The sequence below is a fragment of the Xenopus laevis genome, chromosome 8L (genome assembly GCF_017654675.1).
Source record: "Xenopus laevis strain J_2021 chromosome 8L, Xenopus_laevis_v10.1, whole genome shotgun sequence".
NCBI lineage: Eukaryota > Metazoa > Chordata > Amphibia > Anura > Pipidae > Xenopus > Xenopus laevis.
Window position 1 is genome coordinate 27,104,285 of NC_054385.1, and position 20,997 is coordinate 27,125,281.

General features: G+C 40.0%; 1 protein-coding gene across 3 annotated transcripts in view; it reads right to left on the reverse strand.

Annotated features, from left to right (window-relative positions):
* The window catches only part of XB5843935.L (provisional ortholog of potassium channel tetramerization domain containing 12 L homeolog), a 102,453-nt gene that overhangs the window by 23,030 nt on the left and 58,426 nt on the right, over nucleotides 1–20,997 (reverse strand). For 2 of the 3 annotated variants that reach the window (XM_041572566.1, XM_018229619.2), the window contains one exon: nucleotides 18,623–19,494. In XM_041572566.1, the coding sequence (XP_041428500.1) occupies nucleotides 18,623–19,494 (872 nt within the window). Of the gene's footprint in view, nucleotides 1–17,907; nucleotides 19,495–20,997 lie in introns of those variants that run through there. The other variant, XM_041572567.1, reaches the window with a different exon arrangement.

The window sequence follows — 20,997 nt, forward strand, 5'->3', positions numbered from 1 at the left end:
TACTATTATAAAGAATGGCTAATTCTAAGCTTTAATTTCATCGGACTTAATTTTCTTTGCTGATTATTTGCTGTTTTCTTCTGACTCTTTCCAGCTTTCAAATGGGGATCACTGACCCCATCTAAAAGCAAATGTTCTGTAAAGCTACAAATTTAATGTTATTGCTACTTTTTATCACTTATATTTCTATTCTAGTATTCATATTCCAGTCTCTTATTCAAATCAATGCATGGTTGCCTGGGTAATTTGGACCCCAGCAACCAGATTGCTGAAATTGCAAACTAGAGGGCTGCTGCATAAAACACTATTTAAAAAAAAACCACAAATAAAAAATTAAAACCCACTGCAAATTGTCTCAAAATATCACTCTCTACATCATACTTAAAGTTTAGGTGAACAACCCCTTTAACAACATATTCGGTACCTCCATGTACTATGTTGTTGTTCCAAAATAAATTCATAAAAGATATCCATTGTATTATTGTCCAAATTTATGGCAGGTTGGCAACACATCCATTTGGGTTAGACCCAGTGGCGTAACTATAGTGGAAGCAGACCCCACAGTCGCATGGGGGCCTGGGGAAAAGGGGGTCCGGAGTGTGGGATCTTCTTCTTCTATAGCCAAAAAGAACCCACCCCTTCCCCAGTCACTCTCTTATCTTCAGTGGGAAGCAGATTGCATCAGCAAGGGACGGATGGTGGGTGAGGTCTGGGTGGGGAGTGGGAGGGGTCCAGATAGGAAGTGGGTGGAGGTGAAAAGTGAGCAGAGGTGGGAAGTGGGTGGGAGGATGGGGATTAGAGTGCATTGGGCCGCTCTGAAGATTTTTTTGCAGGGGGGCCCGGCGCACTCTAGTTACGCCACTGGTTAGACCAACACATTGGCAGTAAAAAAAAGACAGCTCCAATATCTACAGCAAATGGTGCCAATGCAGAAAATGTGTGCTGAAATATCCAAATTGTTTCATTGGTTACCATCTCCCTCGCCAGTGCCAGATATCTGGCAGCATGCGCAATTATGTAGGTGTGGGAGCGTGAAAAGTGGAAAACATTTACTTCATAGTAGAAACTGACAACTCAGCCTTATTTCTACACAAAATGTCATTTGTTACTACTAGTAAAGAAGAAGAGGCCAAGTTCCCTTCACTGTCTGGAAAGAAGTTGCAGATTTCAAATTTATTACAGGGATTTCCAATTACCAGTGGAGTAACTGGCAGCAATGTGTTGTGGAAAAATAATACGTCATTTAAATGGAAGGAACAGAAGAGATAACCAAAACATAAAGGAGCAGTATATTGTAATTTTTATTTTGCCTTTTTATGTGAGTAATGGAAATATTCCTTGGTGAAAGCACTATTGATTTTTGCACGGTAGTCTCATTGCAGGGCTGTCTATAAAAAGCTAGAAATGCTTCCTACTGCCTAGGATAAGAGCAAAAACAGCGGAGCAATAATCATTATTAATATTAATAATTATTGTGGGTGTGTCTACATGTGTGCTTTTAAGGAAGTTGAAGGTAGGCTGCCGACAGCTTCTGATGAAGTGGCAGGACGCCAAGCAGCCAGGGTCCATAATTTGCTGCTGTAATCTGATTTTTTATGTATATTAAATAAACTTACATTTTTTATATATTTACTGGCCTCCTCAGTGCTCTGCTGTTTTTGCTCCGCATGGGATGGTGGCGGGGTGTGCAGCATGCTGAGCCCAGTGTCTGGTAAGTGCTCCCACTAAACAACTCTTTCTGTACTGCCTAGGATAAGCCTGACAGCACCACTACAGGAACTTTTAAACCTAAATATGCAGTGAGTATTTTTGGGCTAAAACTACACTGTCAGGTGTTTCCCATTCAAGTAGATGGAAGGCACATGGGAGTGGGAGTTTGGGACCTTTTCATACATTCACAAAGCTCACCATGTTCCATCAGTTTAATGAACTGTTACCATATAACTTTTATAACTTTCTTGCAGTTTTAGGACTATGGAAAATACTAATACAATGGACTATGGAAAATACTAATACAATGACAAAGAAAGCAAGAAGCAAAGTACTGTAACAAGTGTGAAAATGAGACTTGTTGAAGACAACCCTTTGTGCTTTTAAGATTATTTGACATTATTCCTCTCAATTATTATAGCTCCATGCCAGTATCATGGCCTAACGCCCCAGTGGAATGGTCTTATGTCAACAGAGGAATAGACAGGTAATAAATTGACAAACCTGGATTTCCAAAAGACATTGCTGCAACTAGGACCACACCCTTATAAGCTTTACAGAGACCCACCATAGAACTATAAGAGGCCCTTTAAGATTTTATTGGAGTTTAAAAAATATATAGGGTGGGGTTTAAAACCCTAGCCAATTAGCCTTTCTAACTCCTGGCAGTTGGAATGAGGAATATAAAGTCAATTCTAAAACACTTGCCCTTTGCTCAGCTTGGGGAGTGCCTTTCCAAGTGTGCCATCTTTACTATGTTGGTTATACTTGAGTTATATGAAAGGTAAACACTAATAATGTATAATTTGAGGAACATTGGGTCAAGTGCACAATAAACTCATGCCAGCTGTTTACTATGAAAATGTTAGCTGGTTATTTAGACAAGCAGAGGAGTTGATAGACACTTCTTGACGGGCATAGGGCTCATACATACTGATGATTGAGATCTCACTGATTCAGACTTAATGCAATCAGATTTACTGGATGATCACACCAGTTCATTTGCATTTCTCTCACAGCATTGAGTTACACCATTAGTGTATGCAGAGTACACAGAACTATGAAGCCTGCACAAAACTACAGTGCAAGGATGGGGAATCTTTGCAGGGTCTGGATAAACTGAATTCAAGAATATCAGAGGAGAGAAGAAAGAAACTCATTTTATTTATATTTATATATATATATATATATATATATATATATATATATATATATACAAAGTTTGTACAGTGAACGCACTCCTCCCGGTTCGGATTCTGTTGGTGGTGCGTTGGTCAAAATTCCATGTTACAATTCAGTAAATGGACCCGCACTCATTCTTAAAGGTGAAATAAATGTGCTTTTATTCACAGGTTCATTTCCAACGTTTCGGTCCTCTTTGGGACCTTTTTCAAGGTATATATATATATATATACTGGGTCCACCTGTTTTTTTCCCAGTCTGACATTGTTTATCTATTTTTGCTGATGATACTAAATTGTGCAGAACTATAGGTTTCCATGCAGGATGCTGCCAATTTGCAAAGTGATTTGTCTGAATTGGAAAACTGGGCAGCAAACTGGAAAATGAGGTTCAATGTTGATAAATGCAAGGTTAAGAACTTTGGCAAAAATAATATAAATGCAAGTTATACACTAAATGGCAGTGTGTTGGGAGTTTCCTTAAATGAGAAGGATCTTGGGTTTTTTGTAGATAAAAAGTTGTCTAATTCTGGGCAGTGTCATTCTGTGGCTACTAAAGCAAATAAAGTTCTGCCTTGCATAAAAAGGGCATTAATTCAAGGGATGAAAACATAATTATGCCTACTATTTATAGGTCAGTGGTAAGGCCTCATCTGGAGTATGCAGTGCAGTTTTGGACTCCAGTCCTTAAGGACTGGAGGGCTATAAATGAGCTGGAGAGAGTGCAGAGACGTGCAGTGTCGGACTGAGATACCAAGAAGGTGATATGAAGGGCTCACCAATCATTAGCGACCCTTTGAATAGTTTGTTCATCTTTAAGTTAACTTTCAGTATGTTATAGAATGATCAATTCTAAGCAACTTTTCAACTGGTCTTAATTATTTATTTTGTTATAGTTTTTTAAATTATTTTCCTTGTTTCTTCTGACTCTTTCCATCTTTCAAATGGTGGTCAATTTTGTTATTCATGCCTTTTATTACTCATCTTTCTATTCAGACCCTCTCCTATTCATATTCCAATCTCTTATTCAAATCAGTGCATGGCTGCTAAGCTAAGTTGGACCCTAGCACCCAGATTACTGAAATTGCAAACTGGAGAGCTGCTGAATAAAAAGCTAAATAAGTCAAAAACCACAAAAAATAAAAACCAATTGCACATTTTTCAGAATATCACTCTCTACAGCATACTATAAGTTAACCCTAAAGGTGAACAACCCCTTTAAAACATTTTCTTCTTATTGAGTATGTGCATGATAGTTCATTGTCAAATTTGTAGGCAACCAGCGAGGCTGATTCCACAAAGACAGATTCTGGTTTAATGCTGTTTGTTGTATTGTATTCCATGTGAGAGTACAGAGCAATGTACTGACTGTACACAGGTTGTGGTCAGAAAACAAGTTAAAAAATGCTCTCTCTGTCCCCATTCAGTTTACATTTAATATGCAAAAAATGGTTAACTTTCCCTTTGCAAATTCTACCTGAGAATGCTGGTGGGTATAACTGAAACACAAGTAAGACTTGCAAAAGTTATTAAAGAGTTAACAATCTGTGCTACCCTGTGCTACCGGGATTTCCTCCAGCTATCTAATTAACTATGTCATTGCCACACAGATTTTAGGATTACGTCCTTGGCTATCTTATCTGTTATTTTGCCTCTCCCTTTCCTTTTATGATTCTGTTGCCCTTTCCATCTCTCTTCTACATGTAGTTTTTTTGGCTAGTGAAGTCTCTCTGCATTCTAATAACCTTTAATGCAGGTTCCCTCAAAGTGACTCCTTCTGCTGCTGCTCCTTATCTGCAGCACCTTTTAACCGCACCTCCCCCTGCTGCATGTTCCAGCTTCCGCTCTCCGGACCCTCACTGAAGCCATCTTCACGGTCACACAACTGGCAGAAGAAATGCTACAAACTGCAGGCTTCTCTTAACATTTTTTAATAGCGCGTTTGTGATTGGACTGGCCGAAATGTTTGCGCACAGCCCAAATTTTAGCACATTGCCAAAAACTTTAATCAGGTAATCATGCATCATGCTATTAGAAGGGAAGGAAGCTGGGGCCCATGAGGATTGGGGCCCACCGGTGGGCCAGTCTGACCCTGGAGACGTGCAACTAAACTGGTTAGGGGGCTGGAAGATTTAAATTATGATGGTAGACTGTCACGGTTGGAGTTGTTTTCTCTGGAAAAGATTACACTTTACAAGTACATTAGAGGACATTATAGACAAATAGCAGGGGACCTTTTTACCCATAAAGTGGATCACCGTACCAGAGGCCACCCCTTTAGACTAGAAGAAAAAAACTTTTATTTGAAGCAACGTAGGGGGTTCTTCACAGTCAGGACAGTGAGGTTGTGGAATGCACTGCCGGGTGATGTTGTGATGGCTGATTCAGTTAATGCCTTTAAGAATGGCTTGGATGATTTCTTGGACAGACATAATATCAAAGGGTATTGTGATACTAAATTCTATAGTTAGTATAGGTATGGGTATATAGAATTTATCTCAGAGTAGGGAGGGGTGTGTGTATGGATGCTGGGTTTTCATTTGGAGGGCTTGAACTTGATGGACTATGTCTTTTTTCAACCCGATTTAACTATGAACCTATGTAACTATGTGGGTTTCTTACATGTATGGGATAAGATATTTCTCAAAGTCATCGATTTCCTGGAAACAAATTGGCAACCTTCTTGTAAAATAGTGTCTGACCTAGGATCAGTTTTGAGTATAGTTAGGTTCTTTTTTACGATGCTCACAATCTCAAAATATTGGGGACTGTATGTCAAAATACATGATAAAGAGTTAGATTTAGAGTTAGAAAAAGGTTTTGTTGTAATTTGTTGATTTTTATATTTTCTGAAAAGAGTGTATCTCTGAGTGTAGAGGGCTTTGGAGAAGGCTCTTATTAAATTGGACATATTATATCCTCTGTTTAGGAGCCTATCCCTAATTTCACAAGACCTATTGACAAAATCATCATAGACTGAACACAGTCTCCTTAGTCTTAGAAATTGGCCTTTAGGGATATTTTCCGAATTATATGTGGAGGGTGGGAGGAAGACGCCTTAAGAATAGTGTTTGCTGTACATTTTTTACGATATAGTGATGTGATCACTGCTTTTTTAGTGTTTGAAAGTGATATATTTTGAGAAAAGGTGAACTTCAAATTCAGAGTGTTTTCGTTTAGATAATCAAAGAATTGCAGAAACTGTTCATTAGACCAGATGAGTATAAGGTTGTCTATACAGCGACCATAGAATTTGATGTATTGTTGAAATGGATTGGTGTCATGATATATCCTAGTCACTTCCCACCATCCCATGTATAAATTTGCAAACGATGAAAGGAATTTCTCCCCCATGGATGTGCCACACTTTTGTAGAAAAAAGTTATCAAAAAGAAAAAAGTTATGAGTAAGCAAGTATTCTATAGCATCCAAAATAAATACTTGTAAAGATTATGAATATGTACTGTGTGTCTCTAGGTGATGCGCTATTGTTCTAAGATCCATAGTGTGGGGTATGCAGTAGTATAGAGATGCCACATCAATAGTAATTCACGTATAAATGGTATGCCATTCAAAACCCTCTAATGACGAAATCACATGGGAAATATCTTTCAGATAGCTTGGTAACCTTAGGACCAATGGTTGTAGGAAGAAGTCAACCAATTCTGATAGGGGTTCCCCTAGGGAGTTAATTCCTGCGATAATAGGTCTACCAAAGGGGGACACTCAGGTTTGTGTATTTTTGGTAGGTGATAAAATATGGGGCAAACTGGCAATTTAATTGTTCAAATAATCAGTTTTTCTTCTGATATGAGGGATTTCTCACTTGCAGTGTCTATACGTTTAAGAAAAATTCCTTGGTATAATTTTGTGGGATTAGTGCGTGTAAGTGGAGTGTAAGTACTTCTATCACTAAGCTGGTGAAGGGCTTCTTTCATATAATCAGTAAGATTTATTATGATTATTGAGCCACCCTTATCTGCACACCGAATGACTATTTCTTTGTCACTTTGTAAATCATTTAGGGCAGTTCAGCTACTGTTAAATTATATTTAGGTAGAATGGTCTGTTTGGACAATTGTAAGTTGGTTAATTCTCTCTCTACCTACTTTTGAAAAAGTTTAATTGTGTAATATCGTAAATGTATCGGATAAAAATTAGATTTAGGTTTAAATACATTCTTATTAGTGGCAAACGTGCTTTTTACTTTGCCCACATTTGGGTCATTTTCTTTTTGTAATTCCGTGAGCTGTATGACGCTATATACTTCTTGAATATTACTAAGATTAATAGAAGAAAGGTTGGTTACACCCGTTTTTATATGTTCATGTATAGGGATATCAGCTGGAGTATCCGAAATTTGTGAAAAAAAGTGTTTCCTAATAAACCTATTAACATCCACCAAAGTGCCAAATAAGTCAAAATGTTCAGTAGGGCAAAAAGAAAGTCCTAATTTTAAGAGTCTCTCCTCTGTGTTAGTCAAAGTCTGTGTAGAAAGGTTCAATATCGATTGTTCCTCCTCTTTTCTCTTAGGCCATATCTCGGTCGAGCTCCTACTATTATCACCTATTATTCATTGTTCGTTTTGATACATATTCTTGTTATCAAGAATATTCTTTTGTCATATCAAATCAAAAAAGCTTCCAATTTATTTTTTTACCTTTTTGGTTGCTAAGCTCATTTGCCTCCATTATAATAACAAAAAATAATATTCAGGGGGAGGCGTGGCTTGTCATCTTTTGGACCAATGAGGAGTTTATAAAATTTATATAAAGAATTAAAAGTTAAGTTTTAACCCCTTTCTTGCTGCCACTGAGGGAAACTGTGTGAGAATTGTGGAGTGCCCTGTTAAATGGGTTTCTCTCTTTTCCTCTCTTATTCTTATTATCATTAAAATCTGGAGCACCCTCTTCCTACTCTCAAAGTGTGTATATATATTTTCCTTTTTATTGGGTGTGCAGACTTTTTCTACTAGGTAAATTGACGCATATGTAAGTCACTTATAACCTTAATGAGACTATGTTAGGCAAACACATTATGAAAAAGAACCTTGGCGTCCTTGTTGATAATAAACTTGGCTGTAGCAAGCAATGCCAGTCTGTGGTATCAAGGGCAAATAAGGTCTTGAGCTGTATTAAAGGGGCATAAATTCGAGGGAGATGGGGGTTATTCTTCCACTTTATAGAGCACTGGTAAGGCCCCATCTAGAATATGTTGTACAGTTTTGGTGTCCAGCGCTCAAACAGGACATTATTGAATTAAAGAGGGTCCAGAGAAGGGTAAAACTCTTAGCTATGAAGACTGGCCAAGCTAGGGTTGTCTATGGTAGGAAAGAGGCGATTGTTCATCTTCCAAACACTTTTCTCAGTTCAGCTGAAACAACTGAATGGAAAAAAAAGTGCTGGTAGGCAAGCAACCTCTTTAGGGGGAGATATGATGACTATGAATAAATATACAAGGGGATCATATAATAACCTCTTTAATGCTTTATTTACCAGTAGGTCCTTCCGGCTGACAAGAGGTCACCCATTCCGATTAGAAGAAAGGTGGTTCTGTCTAAATATTTGGAAGGGGTTTTTTTTTACAGTGAGAGCTGTGAAGATGTGGAATTCTGTTCTTAAACCAGCCATACTGGCTGATACATTAGATAGCTTTAAGAAGGGGTTGGATGGCTTTTTAGCAAGTGAGGGACTAAAGGGCTATTGAAAATAGCTCATAGTACAAAGTTGATCCAGGGACTGGTCCGATCTTGGAGTCACAAAATAATTTTTCCCCCTCTGAGGCAAATTGAAGAGGCTTCAGATTGTCTTTGCCTTCCACAAGATCAGCTAACGGGCAGGTTTCATTGCACCACAAAGATGAGTCTTATTTCAAACAAAATGACTACGGTACTACAAAATGTGACTCCAACTCTCAAAAGAAAATAACAGTGCTGTATTGCAGCTTTGCTTTAGCTGCAGTCAGGGTTGGCTTGAATAGTCAGAAGAAACATTCTACTGCAATGCAAGCCGGTGATATGTAACTTCTGTGTAGTGCAGATTATAACAACCCCTATTAAATCTGCTCATTTATAATGTAACAGCTGTCTGCCTGGAGAAAATATTTATAATTATGGATTTAAGTCACAGTCTTGGCTGGGGGAATATGTGTAATGCATGTCATTATAAAGAGCTTTCAATAAAAAATAATCCAAAGTGTTTAAACCTAATTAGAGAATGTGGGGCTGGAAGCCTCAGTGAATAAATATAGGTAGAACAGAGGGAGGGAGGCTCTCATAACAATAAGATCGACCTTCGGAAGTTAAATGTGCCATACCTTATGTATTACTACTGCTTTCAAAGATACTGCTTTCAAAGATACTGTGATATCTGTTCTGTGTGTATGTACAAGGTCTGGGGATGTACAGACAGGCAGTAGAGGATACCAGAAGGTAGAAAACCAACATGAACCCCAATATGTAATATAAGGCAGTAAGTTTGCCCAGGATCATTTATCTATAGCAGCCAATTTGCATTAAAGGAGAAGGAAATTCCCTGGGCGCAAAAACCCTCCCCTGTGTTGCCCCCCCTCCCTCCTCCCCCCCTGGCCTACCTGTCCAGCCGGGCAAATTCCCCTAACTTGTTACTCACCCCTCTGCGCAGGTCCAGTCCATGGAGTTCACAGGCGCCATCTTCTCCCAAGCCGTCTTCTTCCTGCTTTGACCAGCGTTTTTGGCGCATGCGCAGTAGGAGCATTTCACCAGTACGGATCTACTGCGCATGTGCCAAAAGAGACAAATTTTTAGTGAAAATGCTCCTACTGCGCATGCGCCAAAAACGCCGGTCAAAGCAGGAAGAAGACGGCTTGGGAGAAGATGGCGTCTGTGAACTCCGTGGACTGGACCTGCACAGAGGGGTGAGTAACAAGTTAGGGGCATTTGCCCGGTGGGATGACTCAAAAAATTACATGAATCAGCAGCAATCATATCTATGGGGAATTACTCATGCACAATATAATGTACATGTGGTGGTCATGGAACATTTTGTAAATCGTGGGAAAGGGAGATTGACTTTAAATGCAATAACAATTGATCTTTTATCGTTTATCACATTCAATGGGATATTTGAGATCAGTTAACTCATGTCTTGCCATGTGATAAAGTCATGGAGGTGAACCATATGACATAGTCCACCTTCTGTCCAGTCTGGCTCTGTCTTTTGACACAATGTAGTTGTCAGTTTTCTTCTAGCTAATTAGCTGCTTGTGCATCACTACAGCCTACTTACTAAAGTTGTTAATAAAGTTACTGAACTTTCAAATTTGGCATATTGTTTGCCAAAAGAGAAGAATTTCCTGTGACATTGACAATTTACCAAACACAAGCAGAACTTTTTGCCAGGCGTAACTACACCACTGCATAGTTTCAAAATACAGACATTTTTTTTAAATCACCAATGCATTTTTTTCATCACAAGTAGTTACGTCAGGTCCAAGCTGGTGCACAACCAACACAAGTTTCATTGAATTACGTCACATCATTAAGCACCAATGACAATGGAGTGATAACGGATGACATATCTAAGCACTGTTTATATAGTGAGGAAAGTACCCCCTCTTGTAAATCATAGGGATGCTATATGTTACCGAGGAGTTTCATGACCATATAAAAATACAGGTCATGGAACTCCGAGGTAACTATAATATCCTCATATTTTGCAACAGGGGGTACTTTATTTATTATAATACACAAGTTTCAGTGAGTCATGTGATAGAAATGACATCAGAACTTACTTACCGTTTATAACTGATGACATCGGAACTCACCGTTTATAAGAATATAATTTACAAGATATTCATGGCTTCTGTGTATGATAAGGATATAATTGACATTATATTTATAGCTCTTGGGTATTTTACATATATACATATATGTTGTTATCCTTGAGAAAGAGCACCGTGGATGTTTGAAACGTCTGATTTCTTCAATAAGAGTAAAAAAGTATCCCTGTTGAGTGCTGTACCATGTCACTTTATCTACCAGCACTGCCACCCGGGCAAGTTGCTATATAAGTTTAGGGAGTGCTCCTACATGGTTCTTATACAGGTATATATATAAAGATTTTTATGGTCATGGAACTCCTCGGTAACTAATGATATCCTTATATTTATCCTTATATTTTACAACATACTTTATTAACTAACAATATACACGGTATATATAACCTGAAAAGTGTGAACGTATCCAACATGTGATTTTGCCGTCAGTTAATAAGTGATGACTCCGGAGGGATTAAAAAATGGTTTTTCTTCAAAAATCATTTTTGTCGAGGTTGTCTCTTTTTTAAGCCCTTCTAAACGATTTTGAAGGGCTGCCTGGGTCAAACCTTCCTGCCCGGTTTTCCAAATTAGGTAGACCGGGCAGGATTCCCTTGGTTGACACAGTGATTGGCCAATCACTGATCGTCACGTCATAGCCCCGCCCCCTGATGTCACGGACACTCCCATGTAAGTCACGGTTCCCCCCCCCCTGCCCGGTCTCCTTTGTTTCAAAAGGTGGCAACCCTAGGCCCGGTATAGGACAGAAATGCAGAGTATTCTGTGCTTTTTATTTAAATATACTTCTTTTGATATTTTTTTCAAATCCTGCAGTAAATGTGTTCTTTCTATTTTCTCCTGATGCTGTGGCACCCAGGTACAGTATATACAGTATGCAGTATACATGCAACAAGTAAACCTTTGTAAGTAAGTTCTGGCGGAAGTTACTCAAAGAAAAAAAACGTTTAAAAAATGATGCAGTTTTTATGCTGTTTTTTACACGCCGATGTGTGGCGAATTATTCCACAAGTTTTTACACCACATAATACATCTGCCCCTTAATGTATATATTTGCCAATGTCACTGGGCACACTTGAAAAACTGCCCATGATTCATTGAATCTATCATTGCCCAGAACTGTCCCTTTAAGATTTTAGTCTGCCTGCGAGTTCCATAATACATTTTTTTCAGAACTCATCGTTTTACTGAGATTTGGCAAACATGCATGTGGATATGGCAGATAACCAGCCCACTAATCTGCCAGGCTTTATGCCAGGCATTAGTCTTTATAATTTGATCGCAAGTGTTTAATAGCAAGCATGGCAGCCTCATTTTCTTTTCTTATGTGTAGCTGGCAGTATCACATGTGCAAAGCATGGAGCTTTCTATTAGTAAAAATATAAAATATATTAGTTGATTTAATCTCTGATTAGGTATGTTGTACAGTATTTCTTTCAGTGTTTATACTAGCCCTTCCCTCATAGCACTTCATCTTTATTATTATTACCCAAGTAATAATGTAAAGATATATTCCAGCAGGCTGATATGAGGCTGAGACATGAATCTGTGCAAGCCTTTCATTTGAAGCCATACTGTGATCAGTTAGTGACAGCATAGGATACACCATGCAGTGACACTCAGCAGTTAGTCTCTCTTTAACCACGTTCCTTTGCCTTTCTATCTATAAATAATGTCATACAGGAAGGTTTGGCTTGGGGGGATTAAATCCAGAGAAAATCTTCCCAAATGTGACAAACCATCAATAAGCAAAAGCACCCTAGGACTGCATTACCCTGCACCCAGCTGCCTTGATTTCCCAAGTGAAACTTGCCAATGAAATAGCTAGAAAACGACATTCATCAACAAACTGCCTATAAGCAGCCTACTGGCAAGGAGCTGCCAGTAGGCTCCTCACTTAAACACAAATATATCAACAGCTTTCACAGTACTAGAGCCGTAAGTAACATACATCAATGGGCAACAAAGAAAATGCAGTTACAAGCAAAAGTTTTAAAAAAGTACCAAAATTCAAATTTCTATATATTTCATTCAGCATATATCAGAGATGTCAACCTCCAAGAGGTACTTTTTCCCGCCACGCCCCAGGAATGTCAGGCAAAGCCCAGTTATACCCCAACAATGTACCCTCTCTGGATAGAATATAAATATAGAAATCAATCTAATATATAATTGAGTGAACCTAATGGCCACTGTGATGGCCTAGTGGGGGTTTTTTTTGTAAGGCTTCTTGTATTTGCAGAAGCGTAACTAGATGTTACTGGGCCCCCAGCCCTAATTTTAGGGCCCCCAAAATATCCAGAGGTTGTCCTGTTTTACCAATACATGTAGAAATTTCTTTCAATTGGGGCCTCCTGTACTTCCTGGGCCCCCTGCAGGTGCAGGGTCTGCTTCCCCTGTAGTTACGCCCTTGGAACAATGCTTTTTGGTGAGCCGATTTTAGGCACCCTATTGACTCAGGGTCAAAAATGTCCCCCTATCCCTGCAAACCCTAGGAAGTTCACAATTAGGGTTTATTAAAGGCCAGTGTTAGCAGTGCTGGGCCAACCTGGCCAGGTGCCCTGGGCAGCCTGGCCGGTTGTAGCGCCCCACAGGTGCGCATGCGCAAAAAAAGATTCAACGCGAAACAGCGTGCACGTGCTAAAAAGAATGCACATGCCGGCACAGCTGTGAGTGGGGACTGGACTAGGGGATAGGAGAAGCAGAGAAGGTTCATGCCTGGTGCCCCCCCAGCTTTGCGCCCGAGGCACATGCCTACTATTCCTACCCCTAGTACCTGCTCTGAGTGTTAGACTATACCTCCTCTGGTCCACCAGTGAGCCTGATATCAAGGGCCCATTCTCACAATAATTTAGATGGAGACAGTACAGAATATAATAAGTAGCGTATAGAACTATGGTGGAATTAAAGAAGAAAGGTAGAAATGGGAATTGTCTGGCTGTGACCAGGAGATCTCCTGGTACCTTGGCAGGTCACTCCCATCTTGTTAAAGGGGCTGTTTATGTTAAACTACATTCTGAGAATGATGTAGACTGGTGCCATCTAACTTATCACATGTAGTGGGCCGATTATTTCTCGTACAGTATGTTTGAGGGGCGGATTCAATTCAAATGATAATGTCTGTGGAAGGTCACACTGGGAGATTTGGGGAGATTTAGTCGCCTGGCTACTAATCGCCTGTTCTTTGGGGCGACTAATCTCTCCGAACTGCTTTCCAAAGTCGGCCGAAGTTTCCTCATGCGGCAACTTCGGGCGACTTCGGAAAATGAAGCGACGCAAGTGCCATGCCGCTGGCGTTTTTTTAATTCTAGCCAGCGGAAGGCAGGGGAAAGAAGTTCAGGGAGATTAGTCGCCCCAAAGAAGAGGCGATTAGTCGCCAGGCGACTAAATCTCCCCCAATCTCCCAGTGTGACCTTACCCAAAAGCAGACTGGGGGCCATAAAATTCTTTGGAGGGAATATCCAGCTCAGTTCCTTATACTCCAGTTGGACAGCCGTAATATAGACAGTTTCTAAAACAATCTGCAACTGGTCTTTATTTTCTATATTTGTGGTTTTCTTTCTTTATTTTTGGAACAATATGTTGACAGTAATATTAGAAGTTATCTGATTACTAGGGCTTATTTAGCCTAGCAACCCGGCAGCAGATAGGAAGTCACCATATAAGATGAATAGTAAAGGGCTGAATATAAATTTGAATATAAATATGAAATAATTCTTACTAAAATACGAATTATGATAAAAGTAAAGCGCATTAACTAGCGTTTTCATTTGCAAAAATCATGATAAAGAATTTTTTTTATTACAAGAGGGCTCAGGTTTGTGCTGTTGTAGTGCATCTTTGCTAATGTATCTGATATTAAGACCCATCACATGCATTACAGCCCCCCTTTCCAGACAACATCATGAAAATAAATGTACGGTATCACAATACAGAACCCCATGCTCTGACTGCTCTCTGCATGGCAGACTGCTTTGTAGACTGTATAAAAAGCACAAAATGTTATTTGTTATGAATGGGAATTGTGCAATTTACACAGGCACAAGAAATATGAAATGCAGCAGCATGTCTCCCCTTAGCACCCTACATTGCTGATATGGGGCCCGACTTTGTGTGGGCTAATTATTAACAGTATACTAATGGAACATATGCTGTAGCACATAATATTTATTATTTGTGTATGATAACAGTATAATAAAGTATAGGTCATAGTATATAATTGTTATATATAGTATGCATCTTTATTCAATGTGAGTATATTCTCCCTTCTCCTTTACTGTACACTGTATAATGTTCATTCAGTAACACAGGTGCACATACACAGCAGTGCAGTTAACCAAAGCAACAAGATAAAGGTATAGGATCTATTATAAGAGGTATTTCTGTAATCTGGCTCACCATACCTTACGTCTGCTATAAACCATTTAAACATTTAATAAACCCAATAGGATTGTTTTGCCACCAGTATGGATTCACTCATATGGATAATTAATGGATCCATTATTATACAGAAATTATTTGTAGACATTAGACTTATTTGCTTAAAGCTAAGTCTATGCAAGATGGCCTTCCCATAATTTAGACATGGATAACGGGTTTCTAGATAAGGGATCCCATACCTGTATTTGATTTCATTATTTAATTGACAGATTCCAACAGAATACTGTTTGGTTGGACCAGGTTGCTGCATTGAGGCACATAAATGCCCTGTTGGTAAGGGAGCTCTAGAAACTTTGTGCAGAATGTTAAAGGGATTGTTCACCTTTAAATGAACATTTAGTATGATGCAGAGACTGATATTCTGTGACAATTTGCAATTTGTTTTATTTATTTTTTTATTATTTGTCGTTTTTGTGCTATTTAGCTTTTTATTCAGCAACGCCCCAGTTTGCAAGTTCAGCAGCTATCTGGTTGTTAGGGTCCAAATTACCATTGCAAACATGTACTGATTTGAATAAGAGACTGGAATATAAATAGGAGAGGGCCTGGATAGAAAGATGAGTAATAAAAAGAAGTAGTAGTAATAAAAAGTAGTAATAACAATACATTTGTAGCCTTACTGGGCATTTGTTTTTAGATGGGTCGGTGACCCCAATTTGAAAGCTGGAAAGAGTCAAAAGAAGAAGGCAAATAATTCAAAAAGTATAACAAATAAATAAGGAATTGCCTTAACTTAAGTTAACTTAAAAGTTGACTAGCTCTTAAACGTTTATATATCAGACACTTGAATATTATCAAAAAACATATGATGTGTGCAGTGACTGCAGTGCAATTGTGCCAGGTAAAAGATTTTAGCCTTTGAAAGATAGTGTGCATGATGCCTAAAGTCGAAGCCAAAATTGGCTTTAACTATGATGTAGACAGCAGTGTCTATTCTTGCAGTTTTCCAGATACCGTATATACTCGTGTATAACCCAAAATGTGCTGAAAAAATTGACCTCGGCTTATACCCGGGTAAGTATACGCGAGGGGCTCCTGCCTAATGTGACACTTCCCTCCCCGGGGCTCGACGTGTCCGCGCTGCCTGCAGGGGGCTCCCTCTGTCCGTAGCACCTGCCCAGCACCGGGAGGGGACAGGATCCGGAAAGAGCAGGTGCAAAGGGCGGAAGAACTGGCTGTGAGCCGGGGGTCTGTGTTGGGCTAATAAGGAATTAGCGAACCCCGGGCACAAGCGGCTCCTCTAACCGGAACTGACGGCCAGTCCCTCCAACCTGTGGGGAATCCGCTCCCCGGGAGTCTTCCCTCTACCCGACCTTCCTCCCTCGGACACATGGACTCTCCCTTTATCCACAGTCCGCTCCTTCCCCCGCCCGATCAGCCCATTCCTCCCCCGGAGGAGGCGCTCGTGCTGCGGATGATCGAGTGTGGCATTGGGCGGAAGGAGCGATGAATCATCAGCCGATCCAGCCAGGGAATTCGCCTCGTTATTTGCTCATACCGAGTCCCTTGTGTCTAATCCGGGGACGAGTCTTTCCTTCCCCAGTGACCCAGCCTCCTCCTCCCGTCTACTCCCCTGGAAGTCCACAGCTCGAGCAGCAGCCGGACACCCCTCGCGTTTCCCCGCAATTTCATTATTGTGTGGTGAGTGTATATAGTGTATGATGGTGTGGGTAGAGAGTTTGTGTGTGTATATAGTATATGTGTGGGGAGTTTGTGTGTATAGTATGTGTGTGTGATTATTTTGTGGGAAGAGTGTGTGTGTAAAGTATATGTGTGTCTGTGTGTATAATTGCTAGTGGAAAGTATATTTTGTCTCAGCTGAAAAATATCTGTAATATAAATCCACTGGGGGGGGACAAATTTTCAGTGATTTAGTTTGCGCTGTAGTGATTGTAGCATAAAGGGTCTTAGTTGTGTCTAGGCTTATACGCGAGTCAATAAGTTTTCCCAGTTTTTGTAGGTAAAATTAGGTACCTCGGCTTAGACACGGGTCGGCTTATACACGAGTATATACGGTATTTAATTTATGTTTTGTGTTCTGTAACTCCCGTGCTTGGAATTTCAGCTGCAATCTAGTTGCTAGGACTTAAAACCACAACAATCAGGCAGCAGTTTGGAAATCAGAATGAAAAATAATTAGAAAAGGGTGCGGGAGAGAAACACAAAAAACATCACAATGGGTCTGCCATTTTTTGTTGCCAGAGTCAATGATCCCAACAGCCAAACAGCATTTACAGTCGCAGATGGGAAATAGGCAGAATAGAAAGGCTAATAATTTAAAATACAGCTATGGGACCTGTTATCCAAAATGCTTGGGACCTGTGGCTTTCCAGATAATGGATCTTTTTGTAATTTGGATCTTCACACCTTAAATCATGTAAGCATTAAATAAACCCAATAGGCTGGTGTTTCCAATAAGGATTAATTATATCTCAGTTGGCATCAATGACAAGGTATTGTTTTATTATTACAGAGAAATAGGAAATCAATTTTTTAAAATTTGGGTAAAATGGAGTCTATGGAAGACAGTCTTTCCGTAATTCTGTATTACGGGTTTCTGGGTAACGGATCACATACCTGTACATACAAAATTAAATTAAAGACCAGTTGCTTAGAATAGGTCTATCTATAGCATTTATCAATATCTTTTTAAAGGACAAGGAAGACAGAATACCTGGGAGGGGGGGGAATTGATAGAAACCCTACAGTGATTCTACATCGGGGTACTTTTGTACTGCAAGAAAATAGATTTTGATGACATGAATTTATTTTTATAAGTCCCTTTATTTTAAGATAATGAACAATGTGCTTTGATTATTGTGCTTGATGTCAAGCTTTTTTTTTTCATTGCACTATTGCCTTGCCTCCCCTTAGCACCCTACAAATATTTAACAATAGTAAGTTAGCAGTAAAATGGAAGAAAGAGAAGGCAGTTAAGCAACAACATGCCAATATCTTGCTTCTACCAGATAATAGTTCACAGTGGCTTAAGCGAAGATCATAGTTGGTTCCCATACACTGTAGCTGGTTAGCATTGTGCTGCTGAGAGGATTAAGTCAAGAGCAATGAATGCAGCTGAGCCCCGTAATTGCTCACCAAGCTAGAGTATAAAGTACCTACTTAAGATAAGTGTATGGCCATTTATCAATTTGTTGTCATTAAAAACCCCACTCTGACAACGATAACATTTGGAACATGTCTATATACATCTATTTCTCAAGGAAAAACAAGTGGGGCTGGCAAAAGGGAAAGGAAAGTCAGCGAGGTTGGTGGCATCTTCATCCGGTCAGTCCCGAGGACATTATTCTACTGGACAAACAAAGGGTTGGAGTCTATAGGAAGGTTCTGCATGATTGTAATTGCAAGAGTCACAGAGAAGTTAATATGTAGTTTGCCTCTACACAAAGGTTCAGCAGGAGATACGGGTGAGGAAAAGGTTGGGTGGGAGAGTGGATATTTTAGCAGTTTGGGTCACTCACGGTAGAAAACATATTCGGTGTAAGATGTCCAGATCTTGTCGTCCGTTTGGTCATGAGCAAAAGCACAGGTTCCAGTGGAGTTACAAGCAACCATGTGAAATCCAGCATCTGCCAACCTATCAAAAGCCTGTTCTAGGAAGGTGAATTTCAGGTAGTACCTGGAAGTATATCTTTCGGGTGGCCGGTCGGGATCCCGGCTGTCATTCAAAGTGTCCCCAAATACCTCTTTGGCCAAGGACGTTTTGCCACAAACCATAATCCGTGCCACCCTTCTGAATTTGGCATCTGTTTGGCTATCTCGTCCCAGAGTGTATGAACCTCTGTATCCAATGGTGATGAAGCCAGAACGGCGCAGGTCGGACATGGCGGATTGGTTGCCAGCAGCCGCCACAAGAGCTGCACTGACCGAAGCCAAATTTCGTGCAACCTCTACATTGGGCGACTGCTCCTCTGAGTCACTTTGAAAAGCATCATCACCAATGGAATTCTGCTTGCTGACTTTGGGTGCCAAAATCTTAACCAGTTCTGGAAGTCTGAAGAATTCCGCTTCTCTTTGCAGCCTCAGCCTTTCTGGAAAGTGGTCGGGAAGCACCAGCTGCTGGTCCCTCATGTAATCCAGGACATATCGGAAGAGAAACCCATCTCGGTCTAAAAAGTAACGGCCTTTGCTGTCCCTGGCTAGAGGACGAGAATTTTTTTGAGAAAACATCTCGCTGAGGAGGGAGCCGGGCACACTCACCAATGTGGGATAGCGAGTGATGTAAACCTGCCCTCCAACATTTAGTTCTATGATGTCAGGGAATGGGGGCAGCTCCTCTCCTTGTTGAATGCAGCCTGTGTGGTCCGCAAGTGCCATGTTTTTCCTGTTTGACCTGTTTTAGTAAAGAAACAGAGAGCAATTAATAAGATAGCAATGTTTTACTTATGAGATTTGTGTTTTCTCTAAGTAATTTACAGTTTAACCAAGCAAGCTAACAGTCTGTGCCCTGCTGCCTCCTCTATTAATATTATCAGGCATGTCTGGACTAATTCAAATAAGCCCTGGTATTTTAAGAACACAAAAATCCAAATAGCCCCACAGGACTGATATAAAGTGCCAGCATTTGCTAGAGCTTCAAGACTGATAGTCATGAATGATTAGGGCTACCTAGGTCATTTTACCAGCCTGGTGGTAAATCTATCCCACTGAGACTTTCTCTAACCTGTTCAGGGTGGGGTGGAACTGCTAGTTTAGGGAGCACCTCTGCTCTCTCCTACATTGTAGCAAGCAATGCCAGTCAGCAGCATCAAGAGCAAATAAGGTCTTGAGCTGTATTAAAAGGGGCATTGATTCACGGCAGGAAGCGGTCATTCTTCCACTTTATAAAGCCCCATCTAGAATATGCCGTACAGTTTTGGTCTCCATCAATGAAACGGGACATTATTGTATTAGAGAGAGTACAGAGATGGGCAACTGAGCTTGTAAAATGTATGGAAAATCTTAGCTATGAGGAAAGACTGACCAAATTGGGGATGTTCACGCTGGAGTAGAGGCGCTTAAGGGGTGATATGATAACTAGGTATACATAGTTAGAGAGATTATTATATGATCCCCTTATATATTTATATAAGGGGATCATGTAATAATCTCTCTAATGCTTTATTTACCAGTGGTCTTTCCAGCTGACACAAGGTTACCCATTCCGATTAGAAGAAAAGAGATTCCGCCTAAATATTTGGAAGGGGTTTTTTTACAGTGAGAGCTGTGAAGATTTGGAATTCTCTCCCTGAATCAGTTGTACAGGCTGATATATTAGATAGCTTGAAGAAGGGGTTGGATGGCTTTTTAGCAAGCGAGGGAATACAGGGTTATGGAAGATAACTCATAGTACAAGTTGATCCAGGGACTAATCTGATTGCCATTTTGGAGAGAGGAATTTTTCCCCCTCTGAGGCAAATTGGACAGGCTTCAGATGGGGTTTTTTGCCTTCCTTCCTTTGGCAGTTAGGCAGGTTAAAAAAAAAGAAGTTAAAAGGTTGAACTTGATGGATGTGTGTCTTTTTTCAACCTAACGTACTGTTACTATGTTACTGTTTGGGTTTTTGTGTACTTACAATACCAGGGCTTATTTGAGGTTCAGCTCTTAAAGTTATCTACTGGTAATACTTTTGCTGCCCCTGGAAAAATCCATAGGAGGCCAGGTTCTAGCCTTATATTATGACAGAAGTGCCCCTTAATCTACAGGTCAACACCTTTCCCCACACTCAACACATTGTAAAAAAGCAAAAAGGGTCCATCAGTTCCAGTTAGGAATGAGCTACCGTTAATAATGATTTTAAAGACCTGGTGGCCAATTAATCACCCACATTCTAGTCCTTTACATACATATTAAGTTA